General features: G+C 41.8%; 1 protein-coding gene and 1 pseudogene across 1 annotated transcript; both read right to left on the bottom strand.

The window, feature by feature from the left end:
- Positions 1–2,339: 2,339 nt before the first annotated feature.
- On the bottom strand, positions 2,340–11,531 carry LOC150041045 (doublesex- and mab-3-related transcription factor C1-like). The gene is made up of 7 exons (XM_090326212.1): positions 11,498–11,531; positions 6,451–6,611; positions 5,530–5,588; positions 5,103–5,239; positions 4,242–4,302; positions 3,935–4,082; positions 2,340–2,884 (listed from the first exon to the last, which is right to left on the bottom strand). Exons 2-7 carry the CDS (start codon positions 6,515–6,517, stop codon positions 2,772–2,774), a joined length of 585 nt encoding a protein of 194 aa, XP_090182338.1. The 5' UTR covers positions 6,518–6,611; positions 11,498–11,531; the 3' UTR covers positions 2,340–2,771.
- A 5,210-nt stretch (positions 11,532–16,741) lies between these two features.
- The window catches only part of LOC150041044 (uncharacterized), a 53,321-nt pseudogene continuing 53,055 nt past the window's right edge, over positions 16,742–17,007 (bottom strand).

The raw sequence follows: 17,007 nt of genomic DNA, 5'->3' as shown, positions 1-17,007 counted from the left end.
AAGTTTGTTTTTTAAAGTAATGGTTTCCCACAGGCTTTCATCTTTTTTTGCCAATCCTGGGACTTTAACTCAGTGCCTGGGTATTGTCCTTGGGCTTTCTCAAGGCTAACACTCTACCACTTGAGCCATAGCATCACTTCTGGCTTTTTCTGTGTATGTGGTACCAAGGAATTGAACCCAGGGCTTTGTGCCCGTGCTAGACAGAACTCTACCACTAGGCCATGCTCTTGGCCTATGCAAATATGAATATTTAAATAAGCTTCTGAACTCAGCCAAGGGCTGATGGCTGACACCTGTAATCCTAGTTACTCAGCAGGCTGAGATTTGAGGATCATGGTTCAAGGCCAGGCCAGGCAAGAAACTCTGTGATACTATTATCACTATTATAAACTACTCAGGAAATGTCAGAAGTGGCACTCCAGCTCAAGTGGTAGAGTGCTAGCCTTGAGCACAAGAGGCTCAGACAGCACCCAGGCCTTGAATTCTAGCCCCAGGACTTACAAAAAAAAATTTCCTGAACTCTGTGCTCTGTGTATGGGAAGATGACAGTCAGGACAGAAACCCCTTATACATCAATGTCAGTGGGCCTCTAAAAATAAAAGAGCATTGCAAAGGGGGTCTCTTTCTTTCCTCAAATCCATGATCATATTTATGTTTTTTCCCTTCTTCCATTAGTCAAAATGTGTCTTCTACTCGGTCCAAATGTGCAATCCTGATTTGGTGGAGAAACATTTGCATACCAGGCCTTTTGTATTTCTACACATATTGATACCCTCTTGTCAAGAAAATATGGGTACAATTTCATCTGCCACTGGAAGGCAGGATTTGGGATCGTTCATCCATGTAACAAGAAGCTCAGGAAAGGAGAGATGTGGAATGGATTTCATTCTTGCCCCAAGTCCAGGTTGATTTTGTATGTTTGTTTCTCTGCCATCAAGTAGAGAATACAAAAATCCAGAACTCCCAATGTCTTGGAAAATAAATTATAATAATAAATTATAATAATTATAAGTCATTACTATCAATGAGCTGTTAAAAAGAGGCAGAGCCAGGTACCAGTGGCTTACACTTGTAAACCTAGCTACTCAGGACTTTGAGGTTGAGGGATCAAGGTTTGAGGTCAGCCTGGACAGGAAAGTCTGTAAGACTCTTGTTTCCAGTGAACTTCCAAAGAAATAAGGGGACATGTAGCTCAAGTAGTAAAGCATTAACCTTGAGCAAAAAAGCTCAGGTACAATGTCTGTCCCTCAGTTCAAGCCCGGAACTGGCACAAATTAAAAAAAAATAGAGGCAGAGAATAAAGAAGGAAGGTAGCAGCCTAGGAAATAATTTGTGTTCAGGCACTTACAGATATCCTATATGCCTGGTAGAACACTTCTATTCTTTATTTGTCCACGACACCATCAGCAACTATGCAACACATCTACAGAAAGATCTGAGTAATCACCATGATTAACTGAATTGGAAATAAAGGGGCTAGATACTTTTGAAAAAGCCTTGTGGATATTGTCTCAATTTGAGTTTTAAGCCTTTCTTTCAATGATTTGCATTTTAAGAAAACAACAGAATAGCTAATATAGGAGCTGGCAAATCAAGGCAATCTTCCAAGTGTTCCTAAAATTTTCCTTGAAAAGTCTTGTATAAATCCCTTTCCCTCTCTGAGCATGTTTTCTTATAGATACAATGATAAACATTGCAGAGCTATTGTGATTCTGTGAGTGGTCTGCATATAATGAGCATGAAATAGACAAGTGCAGTGAGTGTTCATATTAGGAGTGCTTCATAAATAAGACTTGGCTCTAGTTCATTTCCCCTTTTGATCCTTCCTGTCTTGATTATCCTGGGTTTCACATTGGAATAGAACTGTATTGGCTTTTCATTAGTTGAAGTTGTACTGTCTTGGTTTGTTCCATATACAGGTATTGAAGAAAACTGAGCCATCTGTTACAAATTGAGTGATTTTTTACCTAGAAACCTAAAATCAACTCTTGAAAAAGCAGCCATCTCGGAAATAATGGGCCCTACTTGTTCCATGGTAGCAAATGGCTAGACCCAAGTAGCAGATGGGTCCTTAGAGCATGCATTGTCATAAGCTAGGGCCCATCTGGACTTCTCTGTTTTCCTGCTCTAGTTGATCATAGAATTCCAGTTGGGGTCCTCTGGACAGTAGGAAACAATTTATGTTAGGCAGATTGTAAGGCCTTCATTTTAACCTCTAACCTTGCCTTTTCTAGCTAGCTATGTTAAATTATAGTCTTCGAGTGAAACACACCAGTCTATCAGAGTCAGGATGATTGAAGTTACATGGTAGAAACAATCTGTATTTCTCATTGCCTTACAAAAACCAGTTTATTGTTTGTTCACATAAACACACACATACAGATAGAGACACAAAGTGAAAATATTTTCATGTTTCTACATGCATGGATAGCTTCAAGAATGTACAGGTATGTGTGTAGTGACAAGACAACTGGAAGCGTGACTTATTACCTCCACTAAAAACCTTGCTGAGGATTAATCATATTGGATTTCACAGTGCTGTTTGTATAAGATATATGAAAGGCTTCAATTTCCAAATAAGCAATGAGTGGAGGTATAAGAATATCTTACCTCAGTCAAGGAGTTTCCCTATATCATAAAACAGTCTGAAAGCTTATTAAGCACTTGAATGTTTAAAAAAATCAGGTTAAGCATTTTTGGCTAAAATACAAATTCAGAAACGAGAGAGGAAATTAGACAGTGGTCTAATGAGGTTCCCTCTGGACTGACTCTTAATTAAAGAAGATAAGGTAGCCCTGTTGTCCATTTGGCTGTGAAACGGAGTTGGGTGAGTTGGATTGCTGGCTGGGGCTTGAAGGCTCCAGTCCAGTATCTCCAGCAGGAACTGCAGCCAGAAAGGAAGCAGTTAGCCAGGTAACAACATGCATGACCCCTCTTAGCTTTGTCTTGTTTTTTTTTCTTGTCCCAGACACTCAGATATTTGCCACTGAAATCACTGCACAGACCTAATCCTGTCTGCTTTCCTCTTGGCCAGTCTTACCTCTTTCCATCTCTCCATCTCAGCCACTGCATCTCTTTGTTCAAACCCAAAGTCCCTGCATATGCTCCTCCTAACATCAGACACATGTCTTGATCATCACTCCTCACAGTGACTGGGTTAGCCTCCTTTAGTCACCCTTCCAGACCATTGTGATCATCAAGGTCTCTAGTTTCAGCCACCTTTTTAAAGCAATTTCCTGGTATGGTTTCTTCACTCTCACAACCAGCCTCCATTCACGTTTTTTTTTTCAAGATAAAGCTCTTGTTTCCATATCCTAGAGATCCTTTCATTTAGTCTGATTCCATTCACGTTTTTAATGAAACAATGTCCAGCCTCTGGGCTTAGCTTCCCTAAGTGTTCACCTCATCTCCCAGCAACTTGAGCCCTTCTTCTCACAGCCCACCAGTGAGATTTATTGTGAAATACTCGAAGACATCCAAGTCTATTCCCTTTGAAGACTGGTCATTTATCACTTCTACATGCTCTTGTACATATTTATATGCTTCTATATGTTCTTATATTTCTGTGTATTCTATATGTTCATATACTTCTACATGTTTATAGTATACTGGAGATCAAGCCCTGCCCGAAAATGAAGTAACACTGTTTTTTGCATGTCCTACGATCCTTTACATCTGTGGCCTCAGTTTCATTATTCCTTGTCATCAAGTGAATTGCTATCAAGTATTGGGCACAAAAATCAATAAACTTGATGGTCACTGAACAACTCTAAAGTTCAAGTTCATGAGTCAGATTCAGGAGTTTGAGGTCCAGGTCTCAAGTTCTCAAGCTACTAACCCTGTTGTTATTTTAGCTAGAACCTGTTTATCACAACCCCTACCCCTATTTCTTAGCTACCCATTCATTGTATTAGTGCTGTAAGGAGCAAGATACCTGGAGCAATTAGAGACTGGTGCACAGAATTGGTTTCAGGTGGGATCTGACAAGAGTTTTTCAGAGCCAGCAGAGCCTCAGCCGCTTCCATCTTCTTCTGCCACTCTGGAGCTGCAGGCATTGAAGCCTGATCTGACTCATTGGTGCCCTGAAAAGTAATGGTTATAAGAGAATGAGACTGAGAAAGCATATGCCCTCCCATTCAGACAAGTTCTGTGTCCCCTCCCTCACTCCCAGAGTCCTTCTTCTTTTCCCATCCATTAAGCTACTCCTCTCCAAGGATCCTCCACCACACTTTTTCCAGTACCTGAGGCTGCAACAGAAATGTTCCAGGTACATCAGAGGGCTGAAGAATCAGACCTGAGTACCTGGAAACAACGTTAGGAAAGGCAGATTAAATCCTTTGGTGAACACATACAAGGATACACATGGGTGCAGGGTTTTCACAATATCAGGAAGTGGTAATATGAATGACTGCTTGTCACTGGTTGTAATGGATAGGGTAGCTCCTTTCTTCAGCTTAGTCTGTTTTCTATAACCATTTTATTTGCATATTTCCTGAAGCACTAATTTCTACCAAATTTTGCCTGCCACAGCTATAGTGAAGATGAGGAATTACAGATATCTGGGTTTTAGTCTGAAAATGCTTGGAAATATTGTTCAATTCCAGTGATGGGCTCTGGCATCCCTTTCACTCAATCACTAAGGGTCTCCAAGGCCAAGCTTGATTCATCTCCAGGAAGCATCCTCTATTCTTCTTTGTATTTTCTCCTGATGTCTGTGGCTCTCTCTAATCACAGCCCGTCTTTTCAGCAGGTTATTCTGTCTTCTCCAGCTGTTTCAAAGTGTAATAATAGTCTTCAGAAGTTAAACATCTACTAGGTGTCAGGCCTTAAGCTAGTCTTCTTCTCAATGGTTATTGAATAGTATGAATATTATTATTTATGGAGTATTTCCCCCATATGTCATCTGAACATGAGAGAATTAGAAAAAAAGAATCACTTGTTCCAAGTTCCACCAATAAGAAATGTCAAAGCCAGGATTCCTGTTTTAGGACGACATTCCTATGCTGCCTTTTTCCTCCCCCTCCCCATCTTACAGAGAGACAAGTTTAAGGTTGGACACACAACAGCACAAGGAACAACGCTTGTGTGATCCTTCTACTCACATCATGGGCAGGACAGGTGTCCCCTGGGACTCCCCAACAAAAGAAACATTAAATGGCTGCTCCAAGGTCACAGGAGTATAGACAAGAGATGAAGGTGATGGCGGCAAGCTGAGCATCACAGGCCTACTGGAATTTTCCTGAAAGGGTAGAGATCACAGATGGCAATCATATGGTTTCAGAATGGCCAGGGATCAAAGCTGACCAGTGCGTTTTGGAATGAGGACAAGAATCCAGAATACCAGAGTTCTGAAGACCATCTTGTTTTACATGTCAGGTTACAACGGGGAGTGATGATTTTGCACCACATCAGATGGCAAGCAGGGTGTAGGATTGAAGATAGGACCTGCGCCATTGGGACTCAGTAGGAGAAATCAGGGAAGGGGCTGGGTGGAAGAAGCTAATCGCACCGATAATTCATTTTCTTTACCTCCTGCTGAGTTATGCTGGGGTAGATCGAAGACTGATCCATGGCATTCTCATCACCAGCTATAAAAGACCAATAATAGCTTAGATGAACCGTTTTCCCTCACTCCATCATTCTCCAGCTCCATATTTTAATAGCCAGTTGTTGGGCTTGAAACTTAAGGCCTGGGTTTTGCCCCTGAGCTTTTTTTTTGCTCAAGGCTAGCACTCTACCACTTTGAGCCACAACGCCACTTCTAGTTGTCTGGTGATTAATTGGAGATAACAGTCTCATGGACTTTCCTTCCTGGGCTGGCTTTGAATAGCAGTTTTCAGATCTCAGCCTCCAGAGTAAGTAGAATTATAAGTGTGAGCCACCAGTGCCAAGCTCATCTCCATTCTTAGCTCCATCTCACCACTGACATTTTCTACTCTCCCTCCACTCCCTCACCCCCAACTTTCGGTGTATACATTGATGTGTGTGTGTGTGTGAGTGTGTGTGTGTGTGTGTGTGTGTGTGAGAGAGAGAGAGAGAGAGAGAGAGAGAGAGAGAGAGAGAGAGAGAGAGAGAGAGAGAGAGAGAGAGAGAGAGAGAGAGAGACTTAGGGCTTGAATTCAGGGCCTGGGCATTCTCCCTTAACTTTTGTGCTCAAGACTAGCACTTTATCACTTGAGCCATAGCTTTATCTTTTGGCTCTTTTGTACTTAATATGAGTCTCATAGACTTTTCTTCCCTGGCTGGCTTCAAACCACAATCCTCAGATCTAAGCCCCTGAGTAGCTAATGATGCCTAACTATTGATATGATGTTTTGTACACAGACCAACTGAGGCCTGGGCAGTCCTTGTCAAAAGGCAACACTGCAACTCACTGATAAGACTGGTGAAATAACTAGTCATTATTCTCCCAATCAAATTTAGGCTTCTTCCCTAGCTAGAGACACTCACTCAGAAATCCTGCTTCTATGGCCAGGCTCCTTTGGTCAGGCATGCGAGATTGGCCGGCGTCTCCCATATTCTTTCTCAGTTTTGGATTCAGATGCCTCCTTCACACTGTACCCTATGCCCTCTTGGAGATTCTTACAGTAGGCAAGGCAGTAGACTGTTCTCTAACGAGAGGAATTGAATGCTGAGGTTAGTTGCATGTATTAAAAAACAAACAACAAACAAAACAAACAAAAAAACCTCTTTCTCTTGCCAGACTTACCAGGAGATGGCACTGTTCTAATACTGGAAAGCTCAGAAGATGCAGATGAGCTTTTTGCCCTTGAATTGGGGAGAGATGCCATGGTTGTGGTAGACAAAACATATCACAGTAGCTCTCTGAGGCCTAGTTTAACTCTGCATAAGGCTCTGGTCCTACCTACTGCAGTACATTTGAAGTCAGAGAGGCAGCAGAACATAGCCCATACATCATTGGGTTCCATGGTTCTAAGGTCATGAGCAGAAACAGAATGGACACATAATCCACTATTCCCATTTTACCTGCAGTGGCATTGAAAAAATCCTAGCTGAAATGCCTAGCTGTGTTCTGCATCTTGTAGGGTTTTTTTTTGCCAGTCCTGGGGCTTGAACTCAGTGCCTGCGCATTCTCCTTGAGCATTTTTATTGCTCAAGGCCAGCACTCTACCACTTGAACTAGAGCTTATTTCCTGCTTTTTCTGTGTATGCGGAACTGAAGAATCAAACCCAGGCCTTTGTGCATGCTTGACATAGGCTATCCTCCTGGCCCATCTTGAAATTTTATTCCTTTGTACCCTTATAGAAATGTCTGACTGCCATCTTGGTCATTTCCCTCAGGTTAACATGTTTCCCAGAAAGCCCCACTCATATGTTTCCTCTCCCATACAGCCTCTTTGCATGTTTCCCTAGACTTTCAGCCTAATCATGAGCTCCTTGCTCATTTTCACTCTGTGCATACCATTTTCCACCAAACACTTTTTCATTCATTCCCACATTTCTCCATCAACAGAATGCTAGGTCCTGAGCTAGACAATAAACTACTCTCCACTAATTTTTCCCTTGGACGCACATATATTTCCTGTATTCATACTAACAATGCATTCCCTTTTGAATCTCCCACCCATCTCCCATACTCCTCTCTATACTTCAAGGATAGTGATGGTCAGGCCTTCTACTCTAATCCCTACCACTTTCTGGAATCACATTTCCGATCTGAGATACACAGACTACACTGTGTCCTCAGGAAGTTCAAGCATTCTATTCTTCTCCACTTCAAAGTCAAAGGCACACTAGCATAAGGCCTGGCCCAAGAGGTGTTTAAAGACCTTTCCTAAAGGGGCTCAGGTAGCAGAAGGGGGTGGGATTCTGTGGCCTATAAGGATTTCCACTGCAGTGAAAAAAAAAGATGGAGAATGAGTTACATTCCCATGCCAGCCCCCTGTAATGACAGCCTGCAGTAATGCCAGCATGCAGTGAAACCAACTGCCAGCAGGTGGCAGTCAATCAGTGGATTTTTTTTTTTTTCATTTTTTTGTAAGCTCTAATGCCTTTCTCCATCACTTGCTCCCATCCTGTCTCTTTAGTAAGTTAAAGAATATTCCTTGAATTTTTCTTTTCACATATTCATCTTGAAGTCACAAGTAGATTTTCCTGTATGTAAATGTTCATTGCCCTAGTCATTATTTGACCTGTGAATACAATGAGTGAAATTTAAAGATCTTTCCAAAATTTTAGGTAAATTTATCTTATAACCAAAATGTAGAGCTGTTTCTGAACCAGCCTATTGGTTTCTAGCACCAAAGATGACCAATACTAGCCTTCTTCCTTCTTCATGTGTGTGAAAGTGGTACAGTATTAAACCATAAAGCCCAGTTCTTTGGGGAACATTTTTTGTCTGTTGGGGATCATTTTCTTTGTTTTATGTTTGTTTTGCCAGTCCTGGGACTTGAACTCAAAGCCTAAGTACTGTCTTTGGGATTTCTCATGGATAGCACTCTATCATTTGAGGCACAACACCACTTCCAGCTTTTTTCTATGTATGTGGTACTGAGGAACCAAACCCAGGGCTTCATGCATGCTAGGCAAGCATTCTACCACTAGGTTATACTCATCATTGTAAGTTTTCAAAAAATTATGCAATCCATACTACATAAAGAAAGGAATATAATAATATTCCACATAATTTTTTCATGCCTCCTTTTTTTGCCAGTCCTGGGCTTGAGCTCAGGGCCTGAGCACTGTCCTTGAATTTTCTTAAGGCTAGAGCTCTACCACTTGAGCCTTAGCACCACTTCCAGCTTTTTTCTATGTATGTGGTACTGAGGAAGCAAACCCGGGTCTTCGTGCATGCTAGGCAAGCACTCTACCATTCCCAGCCCCTTCCTGCCTCCTTTATTTCTAGTTTTCTAAGGTTAAGCCAGCTTTGTTCTGCTAGGATAATACAGTTGTGAAGATTCTCTCCTGTATATGCTGAGAATTCCTTTCTGATAAAATTTTGCTTAGGATTATTTTTTTTCTTCCCTTCAGGCAGGACATTAATAGCATTTTGGTTCCTTATGCTCTTCTTACATGGTTCCATAGTCACACTTTTAGTCTCCTACTCTGCCTTGGAGAAGAATCTCTCTTTTCTACCTGAAAGTACATTGGTTTTGAAATATTTTGCTGATCTGTCTCAAAATTTTACTAGAAAATAGATCTACATATTAACTGGGGTGTGTTTTCTTTACTTAAAACTGTCTTTTGGCTGGTGGCCTAGTAGTAGAGTGTTTGCCTAGCATGTATGAAGCCCTGGGTTTGATTCCTTAGTACCATATACACAGAAAAAAACTGGAACTGATGCTTTGGCTCAAGTGGTAGAGTGCTAGCATTTAGAAAGCCCAAGGACAGTGCCCAGTCCTTGAGTTCAAGCCCTGACCTAGCAAAAAAGACAAAAAAATTGACCTGTGTTTAATTCAAACATACACAAATAGAATATAAGCAACCTGCAGGTTCATTCACTAGAGCAATGATCCTGGAACATTAGCTTGTCTACTATAGAAGACCTATAGGTGTTCTCAAAACAAATATTGGAGATGAAAGCTGACTTAAATGTCTTTTACAATAAGCATACATCCAGAATTTTAACATAATAAGTAAAACACAACCATAAGGTATTGCTAAAAAAAATCTCTACAGATAGCAACATGGTATGTTCATTGGTCTGATGACTCTGAATGTCAAGATTTCAAGTCTCTAATCACCAAGACCAATTTTTGTGCTGGACTTAGGGCTTGAACCCAGGGCCTAGCTGCTGCCCCTGACATATTTTGTTCAAGGTTAGTGCTCTACCACTTGCGTCACAGCTCTACTTCTGGCTTTTTGGTGGTTACTTGTAGATAAGAGTCTCATAAATTTTCCTGCTTAGGCTGGCTTTGAATTACCATCTCAGATCAAAAGTGCCCTACTAATATACATATGATGTCATATCAATATGAAAAACAACTATAATCTCAGCCCAAGAGAAGGTCACTGTTAGGGTGGCAAAGTCCAGTAAATGCATAAGACTTAAGACTTTACAATCAGAGGTTCAAATCCTGAGTAGCTATGATTACAGGCATGAGCCACTGGCACCCGGTTCACTGGGATCATTTTAGGAAAAGCTATATTTCCCAAACTCTACAGTAATGTGAAGTGTAAACAGCCAAAGCCTCTGTAAAATAACAAACATGAAGAAATTGCAATTCCAAAGTTCCAAATTACAGTTTCCCCAGGCCTGAGACTATGGATCAATAGATGAAATTAAAAGTCCAGGAACAGATCTACAAAAGCTTTAAGAGAATTAAATTAATTAATGGCACCGGGGAAAGGAACTCCATAAGGACAGCAAACTAACCTCAATAGCTCACACTAGTTTCACACATTAGCTCAAAATAAATGATAGATCTACGTAGAAAATACTAAATTTTAAAATGCATGGAAACCACAGGAGAAATTTTGTGTCATGAGAATAGGAAAGGATATCTTAGTAGATAAGAAAAGCAAGACCTGTAGTAGGAAAAAACAATAGGGGACTATTATGACAACTTTGAAAGAGAAAAGGCTTTGCTTTTCAATGCTAGGGTTGAATATCCTAGATAGCCCCAAGTTTCCAGGCTTGTGTCAGAAATTCATAACTGACCTTCACTTGTACCAACTTTTCTCTATTTCTTGGGCAACTTTTCCCTTCACTCACTACAAGCATGTGTCATTGGGAAAACTTCACTGGCTCCATTTCAAGTCCTGGGGAGGAGGATTGCCCCTCCAGTCCTCTCAGAGTCCCATAAATATTCTTCTAGCATGTTCTTCCTAAATCATTATTTTTTGGAACAACTTAATCTGAATCAGCAAATTGGCTGGGAGAGGCACACAGCAAAGACCAGCCCCGTGTCCCTCAAGGCTATATAGTCAATGAATTGCTAAATAGCCCCATTTAAAACAATGAATGAGCCTGAGGCCACTTTCTCTCCTACTCCTTTCAAAGGATACTTATTATATGCATGGAGTTCTCTTGAAGTCCATGGGCACCCCTAGAACTAGGCCCCAAGAATGTTCGCCTCAGCAGCTATGCTTAGACAAGACAAGCCTTTCCTCTCAGTATCCACCTCACAATTCCCAAATCTTCCAGGCTCCAAACCTCCTTCTACCTGCTATCAGATACCAGCTGACACACAGAGTGGATTCCCACCTCTGCCTCTGAGCGGAAAACCAGGGTTAGTTTGTACTCTGGATAATTCATTTTGTTCACCCCACTTTTCCCATGATCTATTCCAATCCACAACTTCCTCAGTGCCCGGAGAGGCTTCACTGTATGAGTCAAATTAGGGACAGGGAAAGAACCACATAATCACTCTTATTTGTGGCACATCCACTAAATGAGAACTCACACTCTGGCTCACCGAGTAGTTCAGTTCAACAAGCAGTAAAGCTGCTCAGCTGGCTAGAGAGAAGAAAAGCAAAGAAAAAGACCCCAGAGAGGTGGGAGTAAAAGACACAAGAATGGAGGAGACTCACATACCAGAAAAGTATCCACTGCTGGTCCAGGATGTACTGACATGTAGGAGAACAGAAAGATGGGTTGGGCCAGGGATCAGGAGGGGGCGGTACAAGGGGCGGGTCAGAGTCACTAGAGTGCAAGCTTCTCAGGTCTCATTAAGAAATCCCTGTTGGTCATTCTTCTTTTTTTATTGTAATGTATAGAGGGGTGTCATTCTTCTGAGCATAGACATATCGCATACTTTGGAAATATGCTTTTCTATCCTTTCTTTTCACACATGAACCTGCTGAGTCTCATTTTCCTCCCTTATCTGGAACACCTGCAAAGGGGCTAACAATTGGACTGGCTGGAATCTAACCCAGGTTTTTGTGCATGCTAGGCAAGCACTTTACCACTAGGCCAAACTCTTAGCCCTCTGCTGATTTTTTTCATGGCCCAAGTATCACCTGTGTTCCTACAAGACTGCTGTTCTCCTGAGCTGGGCAGTAAATCAGAAGAGAACTTGCACATGTTGCTGCTTCTCCAAAAGTGACTGGGTTTTCATCTTCTGGGCTTGGCTCTGCCTAAAGGAGACAAGAGTTCCAGTCCCCTGGGGCTTTTTGTTCCTGGAGGGTAAAGAGGGTGACTTGAGTAATCCTTTGTGCCTGTGATTGAATACCTGTGCTTGAGCAAGTAAATGCATGTGGGGGTGAGGGTGAGGGTGAGAAGGGGGGAAAGCAAGATGATTGGGAGGGGGTGGGGGAAGGGAAATGGGGACAAAAGCATGAGAGGGGGTGTCAATATATGAGAAGTGATGTACCCTCTGTCTGGCGAATGTAACTGTGACCCGTCTATACATTACAATTAAAAATAAATAAATAAGTGTGTGTTTAGTATGTGAATATTTGTTGAAGGAAGAAATGATTTGGTGAAATCCAATGCACAGCTTGGCAGCCACACTTGAAGGCTAGCCAGTGGCAAGACTGATCTACAAGGAATCTGCATCTATGTTCCCATTTCTAGGCAGAGACCCATCTCTCCAGATTTCTCTAATCTGTCCCTATTTCCAAAGTAGAGCCATCTGCCCTATTGTCAACCACAAGCCAACTGGCACCACACCCAATACCACACAGCCTCTCCTGAAAGGCATACTTCTGCTGCTGATCTGACCTCTTGATACTGACACCTCAGTCCTACCAGACTTTGATAGAAAAGTCTTGCCTCTCCCTGCCACAGGCTTCCTAGAATAAGATGCTTGCCCCTGTATCCCCACAGGTGAAGGACTCACTGGGTGCCTGCTATGGAAACTGTTTGTTGCCAAGCAGGGCATCCTGGGCCTGACCTAGAACAAGGGTCACCTCTTGCTTGGGGATAGATCTCTTATGGAGCACTTTGTCTAGGCCCTCAGCAAGGCATTTTCTCCCAACTATGTAGTGTCCCACTCACAAACAACTCTGGAGGAATAATTGGAAAATAAAAATTTTACCATACTCTACATGCTGAATCTGTACATTATGAATTGTGAAAGGCTTGCCATGATAGAGCTAAATATCCTGTATCTTACAGAGACAAAGATTTTCTTTTGTGATGAAAATATATTATTGACTCCGGCACAAATTACAAGTGTACAGCAAAGTACTCTTGAGAAATACATATGTACATATTTATGACTGTCATATGCATGCTTAAATACTCAATACATGCATTCATATATACTCTATGTAGTACTGATAATATACAAATAAATGACACATAACATCTCATATATAATATATGAAGTATATAACAAAAATTTATGCAAAACATAGACATCATAAAATAGACACATTAAATTCTCATGAATTGGGGTCAGTTGGGAGGGGTGGATGAGAATATTAAAAGGGGTAACATTAGCCTGCCTGGTGTTGGTGGCTTACATCTGTAATCCTCAGGAGGCTGAGATCTGAGATCATGATTTGAAGCCAGCCCAAGGAGGAAAGTCTACGAGACTCTTACGTCCAATAAACCACACAGAAAAAGCCAGAAGTAGTACTGTGGCAAGAGTGGTAGAGCACTAGCCTTGAGTAACAACAAAAAACTCATGGAGGGGCCAGGAGCATAGCATAGTGGAAGAGTGCTCACCTAGCATGATGGAGCCCTGGGTTCGATTCCTCGGTACCACATATACAAAAAAAAATCCAGCAGTGGCACCCTGGCACAAGTGGTAGCCTTGAAAAAGCCTGAGTTCAAGCCCCAGGTCTGGCAATTTAAAAAGGGTGTGCAGGCCGGGAGTTTGGTCCAATGGTAGAGTGCCTGCCTAGCATGCACGAAGACCCAGATTCAATTCCTCAGCACCACATACATAGAAAAGAGCTGGAAGTGGTGCTGAGGCTCAAGTGGTAGAGCTCTAGCCTTGAGAAAAGTCCAAGGACAGTGCCCAGGCCCTGAGTTCAAGCCTCACAAGCGGAAAAAAAGGTGTGCCATTGATTACCATACACTGTATTCATAAACTGCTTCAGTGAGTGGTAACTAATTTGCACAACTCCCTAAAGATAATAAAAATATATTTAATATAATTTCTCATGACATAAACACAGGTTTGTATCATTACCAGCATCTCCCATGTACCCCTCCTTGCTCCTACCCCAGTTCCTGACAACCACAGTTGTACACTGTCCTTTGATTGGGATTGTTTTACATTTCACTAGAATTTTGCTAACACCATATTTGTCTTTCTGTTTCTGGTTCCTTGCATTCATCACGCTGTTATCTATGTTATCACAAATGACACAAATGTAATAGGACTTTTTTTGGAGGGATCATGGGGCTTGGACTCTGGGCCTGGGCCCTGTCCCTGAGCTCTTCAGCTCAAGGCTACCACCCTACCCCTTGAGCCACAGCCCCATTTCCTGTTTCTAGTGATTAATTGGAGGTAAGAGTCTCCCATTCTTCTAAATGAATTGAAGTCCAAAAATAACTATAGAAAGAATAAAAAAACAAGGAGTTGGTTCTTTGAAAAAATTAACAAAATTGACAGATGCTTAGCAAATCTTACCAAAAGAAGAAGTGAGCACACCAAAATAAATAAAATCACAGATGAGAATGGTAATATAAAGACAGAAATTACCAAGATCCAGAGCATCATGAGGGAATACTTTTTCAAACCTTTATGCCAACCAATTTGGAAATCTAGAAGCAATGGATGAATTTCTAGCCAATATTAACATACTCACACTGAACCAAGAAGAACTAACCCAAATCAACAGGCCTATTTCAAGCACTGAAATAGAAATGGCAACAAGAGAACTTCTATCCAAGAAAAGCCCAGGGCCAGATGGATTCAGAGCTGAATTCTATAAGGTCTTCAAAGAAGAGCTCACACCAATACTCCTCAAGCTCTTCAATGAAATTGAAAACCAAGGCTCTTTACCAAACTCATTCTACAAAGCCACTCTAACCCTCATCCCCAAACCAGACAGAGATTCATCAAAGAAAGAGAACTATAGACCCACTTATTTGATGAATACTGATGCAAATCTTCTCAATAAAATACTGGACAACCGTCTTCAGCAACTCATCAAAAAATTATACACTATGATCAAACAGGATTCATCACAGGGATGCAAACCTGGTTCAACATACGTAAATCAATTAATAAGTACCCTTATTGAAGAATTAAAGGCAAACTAGCCTGTTATCCCAGCTGCTCAGGAGTCTAAGATCTGACAATAGTGATTTGAAACAAACACAGACAGGAAAGTCCAGGAGACTCTTATCTCCAATTATGCAGCAAAAAGAGCCACCAGGCTGAGTGTGATGGCTCATACCTGTAATCCTAGCTACTCAGGAGACTCAGATTTGGGGATCAAGGCTCAAAGCCAGCCCAGGCACTGCAAAGCCTTGAGACTCCTAACTCCAACTAATCTCTAGAAAATGGGAAGTGGGGCTGTGGCTCAAGGGCAGGGTGGTAGCCTTGAGCTGAAGAGCTCAGGGACAGCACCCTGGCCCTGAGTTCAAGCCCCATGAGCCTCCCCCCTCCAAAAATAAGAGCCATCAGTGGAGGTGTGGCTCAAGTGCCACATCTAGCCTTGGGCAAAATAAGCCAAGTTAGTGCAAGGCCCTGCATTAAAGCTCTCAAATTGTGTGAGTGTGTGTGCGTGCGCACCCGTGTGTGTACATGTGCTCACATTCAAGCACATACACACACAAAAGAATTAAAGTCAAGCTCTGGTAGTTCAAGCCTATAAGCCCTGTTAATTAGGAGGATAACACCTGGAGAATTGCAGTTTAATTACAGCTCAGGCATTAAAGTCTGTGACACTCAATCTCCAAATAAGCAGGAAAAACCTGGGCTGCATATATGGCTGAAGACTTGGAGTGTCAGTCCTGAGCGAGCAAACCAAGAGATTATGAAGTTCTGAGTCAAGTCCCAATATTAGTAAAAAAAAAAATTCAGTCAGAAGTTTCAAGGTGACAGAGGTAACTGTCTATACTTGTTTCCCTCTAGTATTCATGTGGGCTTTCACTAATATGTGGAAGAGAAACCTGGTGTTTGGTTGCAGAACCCTTAGCAGAGCTGGGGCTGAAATATGGTAACTTATGAGTAACAACAACCAGAAATTCAAATTCTGTAAAGCCTAAAGTTACCAACCCCAAAATTTGTCTTTGCCTTATAGATTCAGTTATAGAATAACATAAAAAATTAGAGCCATCAGCTTTTAAGAATCATTTAGTCGTGTTTGATGGAGTAGGTTCAGATGCTTGGTTAGAATGGACTCAGGGGACAGCAAGACATGTTGGTGCATTCCTATGAACCCTACCATGTAAGAGGTCACAGCTAGGATTATTAAGGGTTTTGTCAACTTTGATAAAAATGAGACAACCTTCCCATCTTAAATAACTAAAGTAAAATAGAGCTGGCACCATGGCTCTACCTATATAGCACTTGTCTATAAAACATGAGACCAAATACAAACCTCATTACTGCCTAAATAAATAAATAAATAAATATCCAGAGATGTTTGGGAGGGAAGAAATAGTGATACAAGACAATAAGGCCTGTCAGTGTGTGCAGGAGTTGAGGAGAATGTATCAACAGCTTGAACAGGATGCATTTATCTGCAGGAGGGGTGGGAAAATGTAGATTTTCCAGGGACATGGAGATGGATCTTCATGGAGAGGAAGAGGACATGAGCTCTTCCATACCCCATGGGAAGAACAGATAGATCTACTGGCCTCTGAGCAAAAGTCTTTTCAGATGCCATGTGCACATAACACTTTTGGGAGAATCTGAATGTCTTTGGCACTTTACTGCTGCTGCTGCTGAGTGCTGGCTTTCCTGCAAGAAGTCTGAATCTCCTTGGAGGTGGAGGACTCTAGCTTAGTGGGGTAGGCAGCTAAATATTTCATCCAGGTGAAATGAAACTTGAGGGCCCATTGAGTTGGATTCCCAATTGGCCCCACAGGGCTAGGAGTGAGGGCTCCAGAGGTTGTCGCTATACCCAATGAATCTTGATCTGTGCCCCTAATAGGCCCTCAAGAAGTATTTAGCAAATACCAGAAACAATAATAGG

This window comes from Megascapheus bottae, chromosome X (assembly GCF_031878675.1).
Source record: "Megascapheus bottae isolate mThoBot1 chromosome X, mThoBot2.hap1, whole genome shotgun sequence".
Lineage (NCBI taxonomy): Eukaryota > Metazoa > Chordata > Mammalia > Rodentia > Geomyidae > Megascapheus > Megascapheus bottae.
The sequence above is the reverse complement of the archived record's forward strand: the minus strand, read 5'-3'. Positions and strand labels throughout refer to the sequence as shown.